The following is an 18,591-nucleotide window of genomic DNA, read 5'->3' as shown; positions in this document are numbered from 1 at the left end:
TTGTTATTGCTATTTTAGAAATGACACTTTTAACAGTGGGCTTTTCTATGTGCTTATGTGCCCTGCCTGGTTTTGTGTTTACTGTCTGGTTTAGACTGACAGGAGAAGAGGATATGCATTCTCTCTAGACAGTCACAAGGTGGCGTTGAGGTGCGTCCTGCCTTTCCTGAGTGCCTCAGTGCTGGGATGAATAGACCTTGGCTGCATTTAGAGTAGTGGGAGGAGATTCCCATGCACCTGAATAAGCCAGGTCTGCATTTAGAGTGGTGGGAGTTGTTGAACCGGAACCTGAATAGGGTTGTACCGGACTTACACAATGCTGTATCGGCACCCCTGTAGTGTGTCTGGGGCCAGAGCTTGGGATGAGAATAGTGGTTTGTGCACTTCTAAAAAGTGTTTGAAGTGCCCTGAGAACAAAGACTTGTGGAGTACAAGTACAGGGCCTGTAACCCCATATTTCTTTTAGACACTGCCTGGACTTGTACCAAGACGCTGCTGGCTCTATAACCTTCACCTGTGCTTTGCAGGTCTCCAGTGCTCTCACAGGAGCTCAGCGTGCGGTGGACTGCTCCTGTTGGTTCCCGGCTTGTGCCTCCCTCCTTTGCTTAGGAAGAGCCCATGGTGAGCCCTTTTTCCCTTCTTAGCATGTGTGGAGCGCTTGGGCTGCTGAAACCGGCAACCAACGAAGCACAGATAAAGCTCTGAATTGAGCCTGTAGCTGGAGGGCTGGCACGGATTTCCCCGCCACTGCCAGCCAGTGCCCTGTGCACTTACTGAAGAAATGGGCCCCCGATCAGTGACGAGAGAGAGTGTGGGGCTACTCTCCGCTGATAGCTGACTTCCTGTGGGTGGCTGAGGTATTGTTCCGAGTTGCGGCGCTGCGTCTCTCGCAGCTGAACGCAGGGTCACGGGCAGCTACCGTTACACTCTGGCACACGGCGGAGATCCAGCGAGGTCTCCCCATTGGGAATTACAGCCAGTACGGCCTGCCACCTGCCTCGGGCACAAACTAAAAGTGGGACCGAGAACTCCACTGATGTCGTGGAGTGGGCAGAGCCAACCCACTCAAGGAAGATGTGCAGGTCAGTGGGCAGTTTGCGGGTTGCCATGGTACAAAACTTCAGTAAACGGTGGTCCGGGAGGCCCTGGAGTGCACTGGACATGCCACAATGCAGGCGAGGGCCGGAGCAAACCGCAGGAGGAGAAGAGGCCTCAGCAGTAGCACTGCCCGACTTTATCCCTTCCCACTGACGATTGAAGCCTCACTGGCTCGGTGAGCTGTGGAAGCAAAGGAAGGACTGCAGGAGCGTTTTTCAGCCCCTAGGCCAGGCCGATGCAGACCACTTTTGTTTGGATCCTAAGGCCCTCGCACCTGCTGGATTGGAGATCCGAGGAGGACTGGTTGTGCTCCACCCTGCCACACTACAGAGCTGCACCAAGGGGGCATTGAGCTCCATTTCCATCCGGCCGCATTGTTGGGAACAGTGCAGGCCTGCGGCCCCATTACACTGGTTAGCGCAAGCTCCCAGGGACGTGTGCTTTTGCCAACGTGTTGATCTCCAAATGGGGGACCTTTCTGCAGTGTCTTTGCCCCATGGGGCGCCTCAGTAATTCCTTCCCTTTCCCTGCTCCCACAGAAACCGGTGGAGCATTTCCTTACCGAAAGAGCAAGAGCTGGTCCGCAGGGGTAATGGTTTGGTGACAACTAAACTGGAAGGGTATATTATAAATGGTTAGTTTCACAGCCATTCTTATGACAATGGCTCAAGAGGCAACTCCAATGTGATTTATGTGCACAGTGATGGTGTTATGCCAAATGTTGGCATGATGTTTTGTAACATGTGCACTCTATAAGTGTTTGCTTGAGTGCACTAACTGTTAGGTGTATGACAATTGCCTAATAGCAAAGTGTTTTTATCCTCCAAGTGACATCATTACAATTGCGTAGTTGGTAAAGTGATTTATGTGATTATGGTCTAAAGTTTTCTATGTACAATACAAACAATATTTTTGTATAACCTTGTGTGGAATCTTTTTGTGGGGTGCTAGTGTGTCGCAGGTGTGTGTGTGTCGCAGGTGTGTGTGTGTCGCAGGTGTGTGTGTGTCGCAGGTGTGTGTGTGTCGCAGGTGTGTGTGTGTCGCAGGTGTGTGTGTGTCGCAGGTGTGTGTGTGTAGGTGTGTGTGTGTGTAGGTGTGTGTGTGTGTAGGTGTGTGTGTGTGTAGGTGTGTGTGTGTGTGTAGGTGTGTGTGTGTAGGTGTGTGTGTGTGTAGGTGTGTGTGTGTGTAGGTGTGTGTGTCGCTGTGTGTGTGTGTCGCTGTGTGTGTGTGTCGCTGTGTGTGTGTGTCGCTGTGTGTGTGTGTCGCTGTGTGTGTGTGTGTGTAGGTGTGTGTGTGTGTAGGTGTGTGTGTCGCTGTGTGTGTGTGTCGCTGTGTGTGTGTAGGTGTGTGTGTGTGTAGGTGTGTGTGTGTGTCGCTGTGTGTGTGTGTCGCTGTGTGTGTGTGTCGCTGTGTGTTTGTGTCGCTGTGTCTGTGTAGGTGTGTGTGTGTCGCTGTGTCTGTGTAGGTGTGTGTGTGTCGCTGTGTCTGTGTAGGTGTGTGTGTGTCGCTGTGTCTGTGTAGGTGTGTCTGTGTCGCTGTGTCTGTGTAGGTGTGTCTGTGTCGCTGTGTCTGTGTCGCTGTGTCTGTGTCGCTGTGTCTGTGTCTGTGTCGCTGTGTCTGTGTCGCTGTGTCTGTGTCGCTGTGTCTGTGTCGCTGTGTCTGTGTCGCTGTGTCTGTGTAGGTGTGTCTGTGTCGCTGTGTCTGTGTCGCTGTGTCTGTGTCGCTGTGTCTGTGTCGCTGTGTCTGTGTCGCTGTGTCTGTGTCGCTGTGTCTGTGTCGCTGTGTCTGTGTCGCTGTGTCTGTGTCGCTGTGTCTGTGTCGCTGTGTCTGTGTCGCTGTGTCTGTGTCGCTGTGTCTGTGTCGCTGTGTCTGTGTCGCTGTGTGTCTGTGTCGCTGTGTGTCTGTGTGTCTGTGTGTCTGTGTGTCTGTGTGTCTGTGTGTCTGTGTGTCTGTGTCGCTGTGTGTCTGTGTCGCTGTGTGTCTGTGTCGCTGTGTGTCTGTGTGTCTGTGTGTCTGTGTGTCTGTGTGTCTGTGTGTCTGTGTGTCTGTGTGTCTGTGTGTCTGTGTGTCTGTGTGTCTGTGTGTCTGTGTGTCTGTGTGTCTGTGTGTCTGTGTGTCTGTGTGTGTGTGTGTGTGTGTGTGTGTGTGTGTGTTGCACAGATGCTTTACACATTGCATTTGTGATCAGCCTGACTGCTCTGTCAAGCTACCAGGGGGGTGAGCAGGGGTAATCTTAGGTGTGTAAATCCCTTACCCGGACTAGAATGGTGGGTTCTGCCTGGCTTAAGTGCCTACCCTAGCCACCCAGAAACCCCATTTCTAACTCGTGGCATGAAATATACATACATTTTGAGGAGTATCTTCTCAAAGATGACAACAAATTTACACCAAATCACAAAGCAACCTTTCTGGATCATGTTCTAATTTTATGCCAAATTTGGTGTAATTCTGTTCAGCTGTTTTGGCTGTAGTTGTATCTAAATTTCATAGGGAAACGTAGATGGGTAAAACATGTTTTAGGACCCCTCTTTGTTCTCAGTCCCCACTAGACTGATCACCTAAAACATTCCAAGAAGAAGCTGAGGTTGATGAGATTTGTTTTGGAAAGTTTTGTGAAGATACGTCAAAGGACGCCAAAGTTATTAGTAAACAAAACAATCTACTTCCTATGGAAACTTGTGTTTGTGAAAATTTGGACCAACTTTTCCCATAGATGAGCGGTTTTTTGTTTTGCTAATAAACCAGTTTGTTCAACTGCTGCCTGGAAAGGTTCAGGATGATTTGTCAAGCAGGTGCTGAGAAAAGGGGGGTTAGAGGGGTGGCAGAAAAAGGAGTGGTTCCAAAATGCCTTTTCCCAATGCAATGTCTATTGGGATTTTGCATTTTTTAACACGACTATAGCCCGAACAGCTAAACAGATGTCTTTTTGTTATTTGGTGAAAATCTGTTCAGTAGTTTGAAAGAAATCAAAATGTGTATATCTAGGGACATGGATCCTTCACATATTCACTCACGGGGGATTCGCAGATCCAGAGCCAAAAGCAAGGCACTGATTGGCCACCGCAACATGAAAGGAAAGTTGCAGCCACTGTTTTGTTTCTTGACTGGGTACAGGGGAGAAAACAAATAAAAACACACAGAAGAGGTCAGGATAGAGGGATTCTGACTCCAAACGACAAATGGAGGGTTCTCTGAGGGATCCCTCATGGGCAAAAAATTGTCCAAATGTATTTTGTTTGCCAATTTGTGGATCCACCATTGCGCTCAGTGCGAAACCCAGTGTAACTTTGTGATTGATCTGTGAAACAGAAACCCAATGAAAAAACAAAATACACCAACGCACACCAAACCCCTGCCGTGGTCAGCCAAAGGCTGTGCTTACTGTGGGGTTAGGTGCACACGGGATGTTGGTCGCACAAAACCATAGAAATTTAGCTGTTTTAGTTACACTTCTAGCCATACTTATCTGAAGAAACTATAACTCGTGCCATTGATTAACTTCAGGCAACGAGTTCTAGTTTCTTAACATAAGTATAACTAGATGTGTAACTATAACTGCTGAATTTCTATGGTTTTGTGTGGGTAAAACGTGAACCTAACTATAACGTCCCTGTAACCTTTGGTATTTTCAGTGAATATACATATATAGATTTAATAGATAGGTATGTGCGCGTGTATATATATATATACACATATATATACATATATATATATATTCACTGAAAAAAACAGATTTCAGGGGTGTTATAGTTAGTTGGACATTTCACTCGTACAAAACCATAGAAAATCCCCTGTTATAGTTAGTTCAGCTAACTACAGCTCGCGCATCCGGAATGCACCGCTGATGACGTCACATATTACATCACTCATGACATGGTCAGTGACATCACTCATGACATCACTGATGACGTCTCATCCCTTGCTCACTTTGCCACTGGATTCAAGCAAGCCTGGCTGAAGACGGCTGAAATGCCAGAAACCGGTCTAGGAAGCTTGTTTCCGGTCCAGGGAGGACATGGCTTGGCAGTTCGGGCTGGACTGTTCCCATGAGGCACAGGGTCAGACTGATTTGCATATGTCCATGTCTGAACTGGGGTGGCAGAGTGGGCTAAAGAACGGTGATGGATTAAACCCAGATCAGTTGACTGGGGGTGAGTGCTTGCAATGTTCAACACTCCGTCCATCATTTCCTTTGGTTTTGACATCTCAAATGACATCACTGATGACATCATCCTTGTTATAGAGTGTCAGACCTCCTCTCACCCTAATATAACCTTTGATACACACACTGAAAAATACAAACTAACATTTTCAAAACAATGGACATACCAATACCAGTTACAACATACCTATTCAGTAATTCCAAGACCTACACACACATCCACCAACAGTCCCTATACAGTCACTCATACATGTACTCACTCATCATATGTATTCATACACCTATACATCCTGTTACACACTGCCACTCATCCATAGTTACTCACACACATGCAAACAAAGTATCAAACATTCATTTATTGCTTATACAGTTATACACACACTACCACACTTACTTCTACAGAAACTTACACATACTTACTCTCTTAAACAATCTATCATAGAAACACCTACTTATTTGTACAGGAACTCTTCCAATCTCCTGAGCTCAACATGGAGATTATCTGTTGAGCTGAGCTCAGGATTCATGTTTCGTTTAAATGAGGCGGGGTAGGCTGCGTATCAGCACACGGAATGTCTGCGGTCTAAATGATGGCAAAAAGCGAGCGCTTCTATCCAAAGTTCTACAAACTATGCAAGTGGATGTTCTGTGTTTACAAGAAACACATATTCCATGGGGAAAGCGGGAGTGTTTGAAAGGGCTAGGCTTTGATTTAGTAGCCTGTACAAGACAATCATCTATGATCAGAGGTGTGGCCATATTGCGAAGGCGGGGAGTCGGGATTTGCAAAAGAGTTAAAGAGGATAGAGTAGGTAGATGGGCAGCAGCCGAAAATCATGATCAATAATAGACCTATCTCTATCTGTACGATATATGGCTCAAATCTAGATGATCCAGAGGTTATGAAATTTTTAAACGTTGAATTAGCATTATGGGCGCATCCACGGATTGTCTTCGGCGACTTAATTATTCATTTGGTAGGCAACTTTAACCTGTCAAGTAATCAAGAATATCTGGGGAGGAAACAGAGTCTTTAAGGCTCTCCAGACTCTAGTATGTGAGCACAGATTGGTTGAGGTCTGATTCAGGCATAAAAAAAGAGGACGATGGCTTTACGTATTACTCCGCTCCTCATAATAAAATGGTCCGTCTGGACTACCTTTTTATGTCCGACCAGCTGGTAGAGGAATCCTCTGTTGAAGTTCCACGAAGAATGTTATCTGACCACAACTCGCTGATAGTAGAATGTCCTTGGGGGGTATTTGGATAGAGCTCCTAGGCCATGGACATTCGAAAGAAAATTGTTTGATCAATCCGATCTGGATCATATGACCAAATAGATAACGGAATTTTTAAGTATTAATAGAAAGACCGCTTCTGATTGTATAGTGTGGGACACACTCAAAGCTGCAGTGCGGGGTGAGACTAAGCTTCGCGGCTTATCGCTGGAAGATGGTTCAGGAGCAGACTAATGGGCGTGTTGAGCAGTTGCGGGTAGCAGAGATGGAGCTAACGCAGAATATTAAGGATGGCCATTATACCAATCAAAGTCAACAAGCGGTGGCTATTATCAAATTTAAATTACTAGAATTTCTTGGGGAAGACCTGGCTGCAAAATATATTCAATATCGTACAATGATGTATGAATTTGGGGAAAATGCAGGTAGAGTCCTTGGTAAACGGCTACAGCAGAGAAATATAGCAAACAGAATTCTTAGAGTCCAATATCAGCAGGGTCAGATTCAGGATACACAGGAGGGGGTTATGGAGGTCTTTGGAAAGTTTTACACTGTTATATTAGGAAGAGAGGACCGGGTTATCTAATGAGTCTTCGGCGGAGGGGTTCTTGCAGGATATTGATACTCCTAAAATCACAACAGAACAGAATGAGGCTCTCTCAGCACCAATTACATGGGAGGAGGTCGAAATGGCCATAAAATCTCTGGCCAATGGAAAGGTTGCTGGCCCTGACGCTATCCCGCTAAAATTTTACAGGGCTTTTTCTCAAGAAATCCGACAGGATATTCTATCCACTTTTTGGGAGGCGCAAAGGGGTGTCATACCCGAATCCTGAAGGCGAACAACCATTGTTCTCTTTAAGAAAAAAGACAAGCCTAAGTTAAATCCCTCATCCTATTGGCCTATATCGCTTATCAATACAGAAAGCAAGGTTTATTCAAAAATAGTATCTAGACCCGCTGAAGTTATTACTCCATTAGTTTCAATACAGCAACATGGGTTCATTCCTGGAAGGGATACGGCTGACCATGTTAGGCGGGTCATCGCTTTGCTGGATTGGGCGCAGGCCACAAAGTCGCCCCTCAGGGTGATCCTGTTGGACGCCGAGAAGACGTTCGACAGGGTCTCCTGGGGTTTTTTGTGGGCAGTGCTTCACTGGAAAGGATTCAGTACCGAATTTATACAGGCATTACAAGCATTATATATTTCTCCAGTTGCAACAATTCGTATCTCAGGGCAGGAAACAGGGATATTTAACATTAGCAGGGGCACCAGAAAAGGCTGTCCGTGTTTGCCGTTGCTTTTTGCTTTGTACCTTGACCCTTTCCTTAGCAAAATCGAAGGGAGTCAATATATTTTGCCGATTAGGGTCAATGGTACAGATAAGACGCTAGCCTATGCGGACAACATTGTGGTCCTAACCAGGGATGTTGCTCTGGCTTTTGCGACTTTAAAGACGCTCGCAGATCAATTTGGCGTAACATCAGGCTATAAATTGAATGTTGAGAAGACGCAGATTTTACATTCAGCTTTTATGTGTCCTGATGTTCCGGTCATCACTGAAGCAATATATTTGGGGGTTAAAATTACTGCCTCAGTTGCTAGCATCCCCGACCTGAATATCCTGCCAGTGGTTGAATCTATAAACACCAAACTAGAAAGATTAGACCATTTGCATCTTTCGCTGTTTGGCCGCTGTAATATACTTAAAATGCTGGTCCTTCCAAAATGTATGTATTTATTTAGAACCATCCCCTTAGAGTTTTCTCAAGTATATGCCTGGTTAGGGCTGAGAGGATTTGTTCTAGATTCCTTTGGGGCTATCATCGATCACGTAGGGCTGCTAAATGGATGCGTCTCCCCAGAGACCGTGGGGGTTGGGCGGTTCCCAATATGCTATTGTATTACTGGTCATCCATATTGCAACATTTTGGAGTACTTTTAGTAGGTGACAGGGCTGAGGTTCCATTATCTAATAGACTGACTATTTCTGAAATAGGTCTGGGAGAGGTGGCAATGGGTATTCTAGTTAGGATACTGGAACAGAGTTATTTTAAAAAAAAAAAACGAGGTTCAAAGTAATTGGCGCTGTGTACTCGATCTGGCGGAAAATTCGCCGTAAATGGAAAATCCCAAATATCAATGCCTACACGCCCTTTAAGGCTGCTGGAATTCTGCCACCGATCTTTCAGGACCAGGTTATTTTTAGATGGCAGCTGCTGGGTTTGAAGGTTATTGGTGATTTGTGTTCGGAGGGGCAAATGGCATCCTTCTCTTTTTTAAGGGAGAAGTTCCAGTTAAATAACCACGATTTCTTTAAATATCTTCAGATTAGAAGCTTTTTTGATAAGCATCGAAATGAGACTGTCGCGGTATTTGAAAAGATCACTCTAGTCGAATTAGGTTGAAAGAAAGCAAGAATAGGTACAGTGTATCATCATCTCCTATCTGGTTTTCCGGATGATATCGATGTTCAGAATATTAAGTGGGAGGGAAAATTTGGCAAGATGGGGGCCGATATCGGGAATACTTTAGAATTGGCCAGTCAGATCTTAGTCTCCGGCAGCTTACAGACTCAATGTTATATGGCGGGGTTTGATTTGTCCTACACACCTGCGAAGATTACAAAGTGTGTGGGGGGGGGCGGAAGGGCGATAGTTGTGGCAGGGGTGGGCTTCAAGCGGCTGATGCAATTCACATGTTTTATCTGTGTCCAAGTCTGGGGGAATTCCTTCACAAAATTGAGTACTTTATAAATTCAGTGTTAAAAATCCTGGTTGCAATCTCCCCAGAGCTGGTCATAATAGGATGTGAAGATACCGGGACGGTCGGAAGATCTAGGCATACTGCTGCTTTCCTGTTTGTAGCAATGGCAATGGTTTGGTTGTGCAACACGTCTCAATGGATAAGCCTGGAAGCCCCTACATTTTTTAATTGGAGATCTAGGATGCTCGCATTGTATAATTTGGAGTCCTCTGTCTACCTTTTAAAGGGGGAAAAGGAGGCGGGGGATGGGTACTAGAATATGGGCCCCTATCAAGGAATGGTGCAAGGGATAATTGATACAGATGAGCTGGGTTAATTGCTGCCGGCATGGGTATATAGGTATCTGTCCTATCATGCTGGTCTTCTTTTTTTCCTTTATGCTTACCTTTGGCTTTTTCTTTTTTAGGCTCCACAATTGATTTCTAAGTTTGTCATATCTTTTCTGGATAAGTTTCTGTATCATTGCCCTTTTCCTTTTTGCATTTCTGCATACTGTGTTTGCCATGACATGTTCGAACAATCAAATAAAGAAAAAGTTTTTAAAAAAAGGTACTCTTCCAATCTCTCACATATACTCACTTATATACACCAATACTCACAAATACTACTTTAAAACATATGTAGTTACTCATAAAGACACTATTGAGACAGTCATTCACTCACTAACACACCCATACACACTCATCCACCTATACAGTCCTGCACACATGCTGTCTTCAACACATAGTGAGTCACTCATTCATGCATCTATGCACAAAGTAATACCCCCTACCGAACCATACAGACACTCAGACACTCATACTGATACTCAAAAAACCAAATAATAACCCATATAGACACTCATGTAGCTACTCACCAACCCATGCAGCCACTTATACACAAAGTGAGAGACTGATACAGATATTTACATATTTAAACATTACTCACTAACCCATGTATTCACTAAGATACACTTAATCAGTTCGTTATACAATCAATTTTACAAAAAAAACATCCATTTAGACACTTATATACCCATTTATTCTTCAATCGACCTTGAGATATACATATATAAAACATATTTAATTTTCAGAAAAACACACATTCACTGGATGATGTCATCAGTGATGTCATTTGAGATGTCATCAGTGATGTCATAAGTGATGTCACTGACCATGTCATGAGTGATGTAATATGTGACGTCATCAGCAGTGCATTGCGGGCGCGCGAGTTATAGTTAGCTGAACTAACTATAACAGGGGAATTTCTATGATTTTGTACGAGTGAAATGTCCAACTAACTATAACGCTCCTGAAATCTATGTTTTTTTCAGTGAATTTCCAAGGTTTTTTAAATGCTAATTTCTAACTATAACGTGCCTGAAACCTATGGTTTTTTCAGTGAATATATATATATTTATTATACTATGTATACATGTGAAAATGTCTTGGTCCGCCTGTTTGCCTCGGTGGCACAGAAAAAATGGGTGGCACTGACATCAGCCCACCAACTAGGTCCTTTTATGGCTCTGATGATGTCATACGGTGTCACCCTGCTATTATGACGTCCTAGTCGACGTGGGAGAGCTAGGAAAGAATTTCCGTGGAATGCTGGTGCAGGGGATATTCACCTAAGTGTTCAGGCTAGTCCTTTGGGAGAAACTGTATGTTGCCACTCCAGAAACCGAAACCAGTGATCCAAGGGCAGAGGCCCTGCAGATGGCACACGAGGTGGGGTGCCCAGTCGTGTGCACCGGCGGGTAGCGAAGTGACAAGTACCACAACCCACAAAAAGGGTAACGAGGGCACTGAAAAACACAGGCTCTTCTCTTTGTATCGGGCAGGAAAGGTCTTCAAGGAGGACCCATGATGCCGCTTCTGCCTCCTGTACCCTGGAGGCGGCACAGGGGTCACGCGGTACAGTCATACTGCGGTGGGACACACACTCGTTGACCTCTCATGGCACTGCTCCACACTTCAGGGAGGACGCTTTCCATTAGCTATGTCTTCTGATGACATGTCGCACCAGCCCCGTCCAACAACAGAACTCTTTTAGATCCAATCAGACTCTTCCACTTTCTCGCCAGAAGTGAAACCAGGCCACGTGGACACTTTCAGAATACAACAGCTGGGAATGCACTTTTCGGTTAAAAAAAACACATTCTTCCTCCTAATAAATCAAATAAAAGTCTCACTGAAGAACAGGGGCAAGCTTCGATTGGTAAACAGCCGTTACAACAACTTTTTTACTTTGCGATACCATTACAACGCATGCATTACCACGCATGCGTTTTACATCGCGAAGTCATTACTACACATTTTTTTTAGAACGCATGGTCCTTACCATGCATGCCTTTACAACAAATTTTGTTTTAAAGGTATGTATGGTAAATGACCATGCGTTCTAAAAAACATGTGGACGATCCACGTTGTTGTAAGGAAACAGAGGCTGTTGCGTTTCCTCACAACAACGTGCACCTCCCCTCAGAGACAACGTGAAGCAGGAACCACAAGGAGAGAGGAACCATGAGGAGTGAGAGGTAAGGGGGAGTGGGAATGGGGTGTTTTTTTTCTTTGTGTGCTTCAACACACGAAGGGGGGCCACACTCTTGACGGTTTGTTCTCGAACTACCCAGACATTGAGTACGTCAGGGCTGAGTCGCTCCCTTGGACTGACCATAAAGCAGTCTTCTTTGAGGTCAAGGCCTGGTATGCCGGCACAAGTGCCTCTCATAAACCAGTTAAGGTGGCGTTCCGGCGGTGGTCTAAAATCAGTAACACTGACTTAGTTGCCGCCCGTGATCTCTTCCCCCCCCCCCCTGTTTTAGATGCAGATAATGTAGTGGCTGTGGCACAGTTCAACGACTGGGTCAGGGCAGCAATTAATTTAGTTGCCCCCATACAGACAGCCATGCTCAATAGGCGTCCGGCGGGGGCACCATGATATAGCCCTGATCTCAAGCTCCTAAAAGTACAATGCAGACGGTTTGAACGCCGGTGGAGACAGGACTACACCAGGGCCAGTAAAGATCTTTACAATACTGCCCTTTATAAATATAAAGAGGCAATCAAGGCAGCAAAGACTTCTTACTTTACGAGGAAAATTCTGGTTGCTGGCAACTCCACAAAAGAGCTTTTTAAATCGGTATCTTATCTGGCCAAACCTCAGCAGGGCTGTGTATTTAGCCCTGACCAGGGTTTCTGTGACCAGCTGGCTTCCTTTTTCTATGTTAAAGTCCAAACCATATATGATGAGCTGTAGAATCTTGCAATTCCAGCCCTTGGGCAAGACATCTCTCACCAGGCTTGCTCGTCCCGTGCGATTAGGCACGGGGGGGTTTTCTAGCTTTGGTTCCCTGGCGGTAGAGGCTGTGACAGATTTGTTAAAGTCCACTAAGTCAGGATCTGTCTCAGACCCCTGTCCCCCGTCTATTTTGCATCCGGTTGCAGATAAGATCAGTTTCATCCTCACACCTTTAATTAATCAAGTTCTGCTGTCAGGGAATTATCCCATTGTGTGGAAGACGGCTAGTGTCAGACCAATTCTGAAGAAGGCCTCGCTTGATCCGGCTGAGCTAAAAAATTATCTTTCAATCTCTGGCTTGCCTTTTGCTGCTAAGATTTTGGAAAAGCATATGAACACCATGCTTGCTGATTTCTTAGACCGTAACTGTCTACTTGATCCAGCTCATCACGGATTTCATCACAACCATTCTACTGAATCTGCTCTCATTGTGGCTGCGAAGGGAATCCGTATGGCGATCGACGGAGGTGGTAGAGCTATTTTAGTTCTCCTCGATCTGTCGGCCGCCTTCGATACGGTCAACCATGCGGTTTTAGTGCAGCGACTAAAGGAGGCAGGCATCAGCCACCGCGCCCTGGCCCTTCTTTCCTCCTTTTTGCAGGACAGACAGCAATCTCTTAGCTGGGAGGGCTTGAAATCAGGTAACTTTAATCTGACCTGTGGCGTTCCGCAGGGTTCGGCTTTATCCCCTACTTTGTTTAATCTCTATGTGAGACCCCTGGCGGATGTTGTGAGGAAGCATGGTTTTTCCTTTGTCTCATATGCGGATGACCCGCAACTGGTCATCTCGCTGGTAGACTCTCCGGAGCTAACTGCACGGCAGTTCCATTCGTGTCTTAAAGATATTATGGCCTGGATGTCGTTGAGTTTCTTGAAAATCAACACCGAGAAAACCAAAGTCATGGAATCCGGGGCTGGGCCTCCTATTTGAAACAATCTTTGGTGGCCACCGGAGGCAGGACTTTGCCCTCTCCCTGTGCTAAAGGTTAGAAATCTGGGTGTCATATTTGACACCAAGATGAACATGTCAGCACAGGTTAATAGCATAACTTCAGCTTGCTTTCTCCTGCTCAAGTCTCTTCACAAGACCTTTCCTTTTATTCCGGCGGCTCTTCAGAAGACGGTTATGGACGCTCTTTTTATGTCAAGACTTGACTACTGTAACGCTTTGTTTCTGGGCATGGACAAGTTTCAGCTCAGTACACTTCAATCTCTTCAGAATGCCGCTGTCTGTGTCCTGTTGCAAATTTCGAAGGGCCATTCCATCTCCTCTGCTAGGCGATCTTTGCACTGGCTCCCGATCCAACAGAGTTGAGTTTAAGGCACTATGCCTGGTCCATAAGGCACATTATGGGGGTGGCTCCACTATCTGCCATAACCTGTTTAAGCCCTATTTTCCGCGTCGTGATCTACGTTCGGCCAATCTTGGCCTTATGTGCATCACCAGACAGACGCGCCAGATGGGGTGGTCGCACATTTTCCATCTGTGCCGCGCAATTATGGAACAGGCTTCCAGTCTCTCTTCGCCTGGAGCCGGATCTTCTTTCCTTTAGGAAAGCATTGAAGTCCAGGCTGTTTAATGTCCTTTAGGTGTCTCAGTCCATTTGGCCTCCTTCTCCTTCTCACACCTCAGCGCCAAGACACCGCTGGCATTAGAGCGCTATACAAGCCTTTTTATACTTTATACTTTTCTAGGGTTTAGGGTAGTGCAGTGGTGTATGGGTAGTGCAGGGGGTCGTGCTGGGGTAGTGGTTTAGGGCAGTGCAGTAGTGTAGGGGGTAGTGCTGGGGTAGTGGTTTAGGGCAGTGCAGTAGTGTAGGGGGTAGTGCTGGGGTAGTGTTTTAGGGTAGTACAGTGGTGTTTGTGTAGTGTAGGGGGTTGTGCTGGGGGTAGTGTTTTAGGGTTTAGGGTAGTGCAGTGGTGTTTGTGTATGTAGGGGGTTGTGCTGGGGGTAGTGTTTTAGGGTTTATGGTAGTGAAGTGGTGTTTGGGTAGTGAAGGGGATCGTGCTGGGGGTAGTGTTTTAGGGTTTAAGGTAGTGCCGTTGTGTTTAGGTGGTGAAGGGCGTCGTGCTGGGGGTAGTGTTTTAGGAAAGTACAGTGGTGTTTGGTTAGTGTAGGGAGTCGTGCTGGTGGTAGTGTTGTAGGGTTTCGGGTAGTGCAGTGATGTTTGGGTAGTGGAGGGTGTAGTGTTTTAAGGCTTAGGGTAGTGCGCCCAACCAGCCACAATATCCGTGGACAAAGGGGATCCTGACTCTTTTGAACGCTCTGCCAATTGAATAATTTGGGTCAAAGGCCCTGCCACGTCCAAGACCTATCAATTTCTATCTTGGGATCCCTCATATACTTGGAGAAAAAGGTACATAGTTTCTCATAAATTTCAGGTGTGTGTGTGTGCCACCTTCCCCTTCAGTGAGGGCCTGGGGCATTCTCCCCTCATCCTATTCCTGACCTTTTCGTGGGGTTGATGGATTTTCCCCACCACATACTCTGCCACTTTGGTGCCAGGGGTCCACTCCGCCGACCTAGGACAGTAAATGTGGGTAGGCTCGAACATGTCCGAGTGGACCCCGTCCCCAACCCGGGACTAAGGAGTGGGACTCAGGATGCCAGGGACGCCCGAGTCCCTATCCTCATCGGAGGAGAAATCGTCCTCCGATACACCCTCTCCCTCTAAGGGAAACCCGCCGTCGGGGTCTACAATAGTGGTGACAGCGACGCAATTTTCTCTGGACCCCTCCTCCTCCCGGCAGGTTGCATGTTTTAGCGTTCGAGCACTCTTGAGAAAGGTCTCCGTAAGTTTATCAAATCCTTCCAAGTGCCCCGCGTTATGCTTAACGGCCCTTTTAGTCCCCATCTGGGAGCTACTGGGACCCGCCACCACCAGATCTGGGTCACTGAACAACCCAGGGATGCTTTTCGCCTGCTTATCAACATGATCCCTAAGAGGAGCTAGCACCCTAGAAATAGCCAGAGAGAGGGCTTGGTCCACTGCTGAAGGGAGAAGTTAGGGGGCCATTCCTCCTCCACTTCCTGGTAGGAGGAGTAAAAATGGTCTTCTGGAGAAGACACGATAGCAGAGGGTGTGAGCACAGAACAAATGCCCTTAAAAGCCTTAAGGCAGCCCCCTCGCCGGTGCTCCAACGGCTGGGCTTTCCCTGAAGTAGTAAATCCTCTTTCCTAATACAATACAGTGAGAATTAATTAAAACCAGTAGCTTAAAACGGGTGTTGCAAAGCCCGGTTCAGAGCAACTTCAGGTTAACAGAATCGTAAAGTTCAATGTTTCGCAAGATAAATCTCATGTACTTTGTGCAAAATACGCAATATGGGGTCCAAGTAAGATGTGAAGCTCCAATACCTGACCAGTCTGCACTATATAAAACTGCAGAAAAAATAAAAATAAAAAGTGTTTTGCACACTTCTGTCATTAGGCTATATGTGGGCTGCATCTGGGTGATATTGGTGCTACATTTGGGCTCTTTTGTCTCTGGTGGCCATCTTGGGAGATTTATTTGTTATGAAGTTTCCTAATTTCCTCATTTACTGCAGTCTCCTCAGTAGGAAATGCTTTCAGTTTTTTACTTTGATTCCATCAAGAAGGCATTCAGATGTGTCACACATTTGCCATAAATTCAGAATGTTAGCACTCTAGTTGTTCATTAGATCACTGCAGTAAAGCTACTGCTCACCAGGGAGTTAACTGGAAGTCTTCTGCTGGTATTGAAAGTGATTGTTTCAGTCCGCATGTCTGAATTTTCTAATGAAATTAAAGAGGATTTGAGATGAACATGCCCTAAATTTTCTTTCTGCAGCACTAACCATAATTTCTATGGCAAAATGAACCCCCTCAGTTTGTTCCTTTTTAAATTAAATGTTTTAAGTGTTACCAGTCTAATCCAATCAAGATGGCTTCAGGCGTGCCATACCTTTGTCATAAGTAAGTCTGTTAGCGCTCTAGTTGTTCATAGAAGCCCTCACAGTTATTTCACCTTTCAATACCATTGGCAATGAAATAGTTCTAGCTTTTTTCCTGAAAGTTGGTGCTTCACTGATTGGCAAGTTTTTGTGTGATTCTGTGAAAGGAAGAATGGGCAAGCTCATTAATTAATTGTTAGATGGCTGAGCAAGCGTGTAAGAAGGATGATGAATGAATAGGATACTGAGCAAATAGATTGTACATTGGGTGAATACATTGGTGGACAAATGAATGGGATGTGTTCACAAGGTTTGCACAGCTTGGGGACATGGCTTGTCATCAATGGAGTAGAATGCTTTTGTTTTTCAGCCCTTCACATAATCTTACACTCTGCTACCCACAAAATTCACTTGCATATAGTTGGTAGTGCATGCAAATAGATGTCAAGATTATGCCTCCCCGACACACTGTTTGCTTTACTCTAGGTTTCATTTGTACAGCACATTTCTACCCCTTAGCCTTTTCAAGTCAATACATAAGTGAACAATACTTCCATTTAGTATTTTTTGGGTTAAAGACAAAACTAGTTGCTCTGACCAGGACTGATACTTACAACTATCTGAAGTAAAAGTGGAGGACTCCATTTGGTTTCTAGATAATAAGGGAACATACAAAAGATTATTAACAACTTTATACTCTGCAGTGATGTATTACCAGCAAGTATATTGGGAATCTGTTACTCACAGTTCACGGTTTATGCCTTCCACGTCGTAATACAAGTCTTCCAGTGGCTCATGTTGCCAGTTTCTATTATTTACAGACCCTTCTTTCTCTGGTATTAAAGATACATAGTTACCTGAAAAACAGGAACAAACCAACAAATATAGTACTCCAACTATTCAGAGGATTTTACATTCCTTAAATTGCTTAGTATAAACCTCTCTTGCCACAAGTACAGTAGTTACCACTGCCATTTGTTATCTCTGCCAACTGATGAGTTTCTGTTTTTGTTATGTGGGCCTATGTCTTCCACTCCTCAAGAGTGTGGGCACGCATGTGGGTGTCCAGGAGTGCGAGAGAGACATGTGAAAGAGCCTGAACATCTCCTACAGAGTCAAGCACTGCAAATGACAAAGCTGCCTTGGGCTTCCAAAATAAAAATGCATTTTAGAAGGCCACAGTAGACATTTGGCGCTAGTAAATGAAAGCATGAGGCCTTTAAACAGATGCTTTATACTTAATAAATCATGTAAAACATGCAAGTTTGATTTTAATGCAACAGGTTTAGATAGTTTCCTCTCTGTAGAATGTGGTTTTAACTTCATATAGTTGTCCTGAAATAACACATTTTAAAATGTAGAAACAGCTCATGATTTAGCTTTATCTGAGAGCTCCAGCTTGACCTCCACAATAACACGAGTGGACATAGTATTTAGGAGCTGGAAAATATTTCAAAGTCTCATTTATTTCTTTGCTTTAGAGGGAATAGAAGATCACACACATTTTAAATGTATTACCATGATATCTTTTAATGATTCTTCCTTAAATAAGAAGTTATTTTTGCAGCTAATGTTATGTGTTTAGTTAAAATAAAATGTTTCTTTAAAAGAAGGATAGGAGATGAAGCTATTGTGTGTCATGGGAGGATTTTACCTGCCTGATGGATGACATGTGCAGGCAGCAGAAAGGTGGAGATGTACTTTTGGAGACTGCTGTAATCTAATTGGAGGAAGAACGAGGATCATGCAACATGCTTTGCAATATTTAATTTTTATATAAAAGTGTTCCAAGTTTAGGAGTTGCAGACAGACTTAGGGTAGGAGACCTTTGCAGACTTTTTCAGACACATATTTAGAGACCTGCAGAGGAGGTGAGGACAGACTTTGATGGAGAGCAGAACAGATGCAGAAGAAGGCAGATTAGATGCAGGTTTTGTTTCTTTCTGACTTTTATTAAAAACCCAAGATTTATGCTTTTACTAACTGGCTTATTTGCTCTATCCTTTATTTCTATTTATGGAAGATTATTATTGATTTAGCATGCTAATCTTACTCTTGCTTTATTTTGAATTCCTCATGCGTTCTGATTGACATCATTTGCACCACAGGATAGGGATTCTTTCCTTCAT

General features: G+C 44.9%; 1 protein-coding gene across 6 annotated transcripts in view; it reads right to left on the bottom strand.

Moving 5' to 3' along the window:
* The window catches only part of FYB2 (FYN binding protein 2), a 438,738-nt gene that overhangs the window by 174,449 nt on the left and 245,698 nt on the right, over positions 1-18,591 (bottom strand). For all 6 annotated transcript variants that reach the window (XM_085602511.1, XM_085602512.1, XM_085602507.1 and 3 more), the window contains exons 6-7: positions 17,208-17,319; positions 17,077-17,114 (exon numbers count right to left, since the gene is read on the bottom strand). In XM_085602511.1, coding sequence (XP_085458637.1) covers positions 17,077-17,114; positions 17,208-17,319 — 150 coding nt within the window. The remainder of the gene's footprint in view (positions 1-17,076; positions 17,115-17,207; positions 17,320-18,591) is intronic.

The sequence above is a fragment of the Triturus cristatus genome, chromosome 4_2 (genome assembly GCF_964204655.1).
Source record: "Triturus cristatus chromosome 4_2, aTriCri1.1, whole genome shotgun sequence".
In the NCBI taxonomy this organism is placed as follows: Eukaryota; Metazoa; Chordata; class Amphibia; order Caudata; family Salamandridae; genus Triturus; species Triturus cristatus.
Note: the sequence above shows the minus strand (reverse complement) of the source record. Positions and strands in the feature narration are given on the sequence as shown.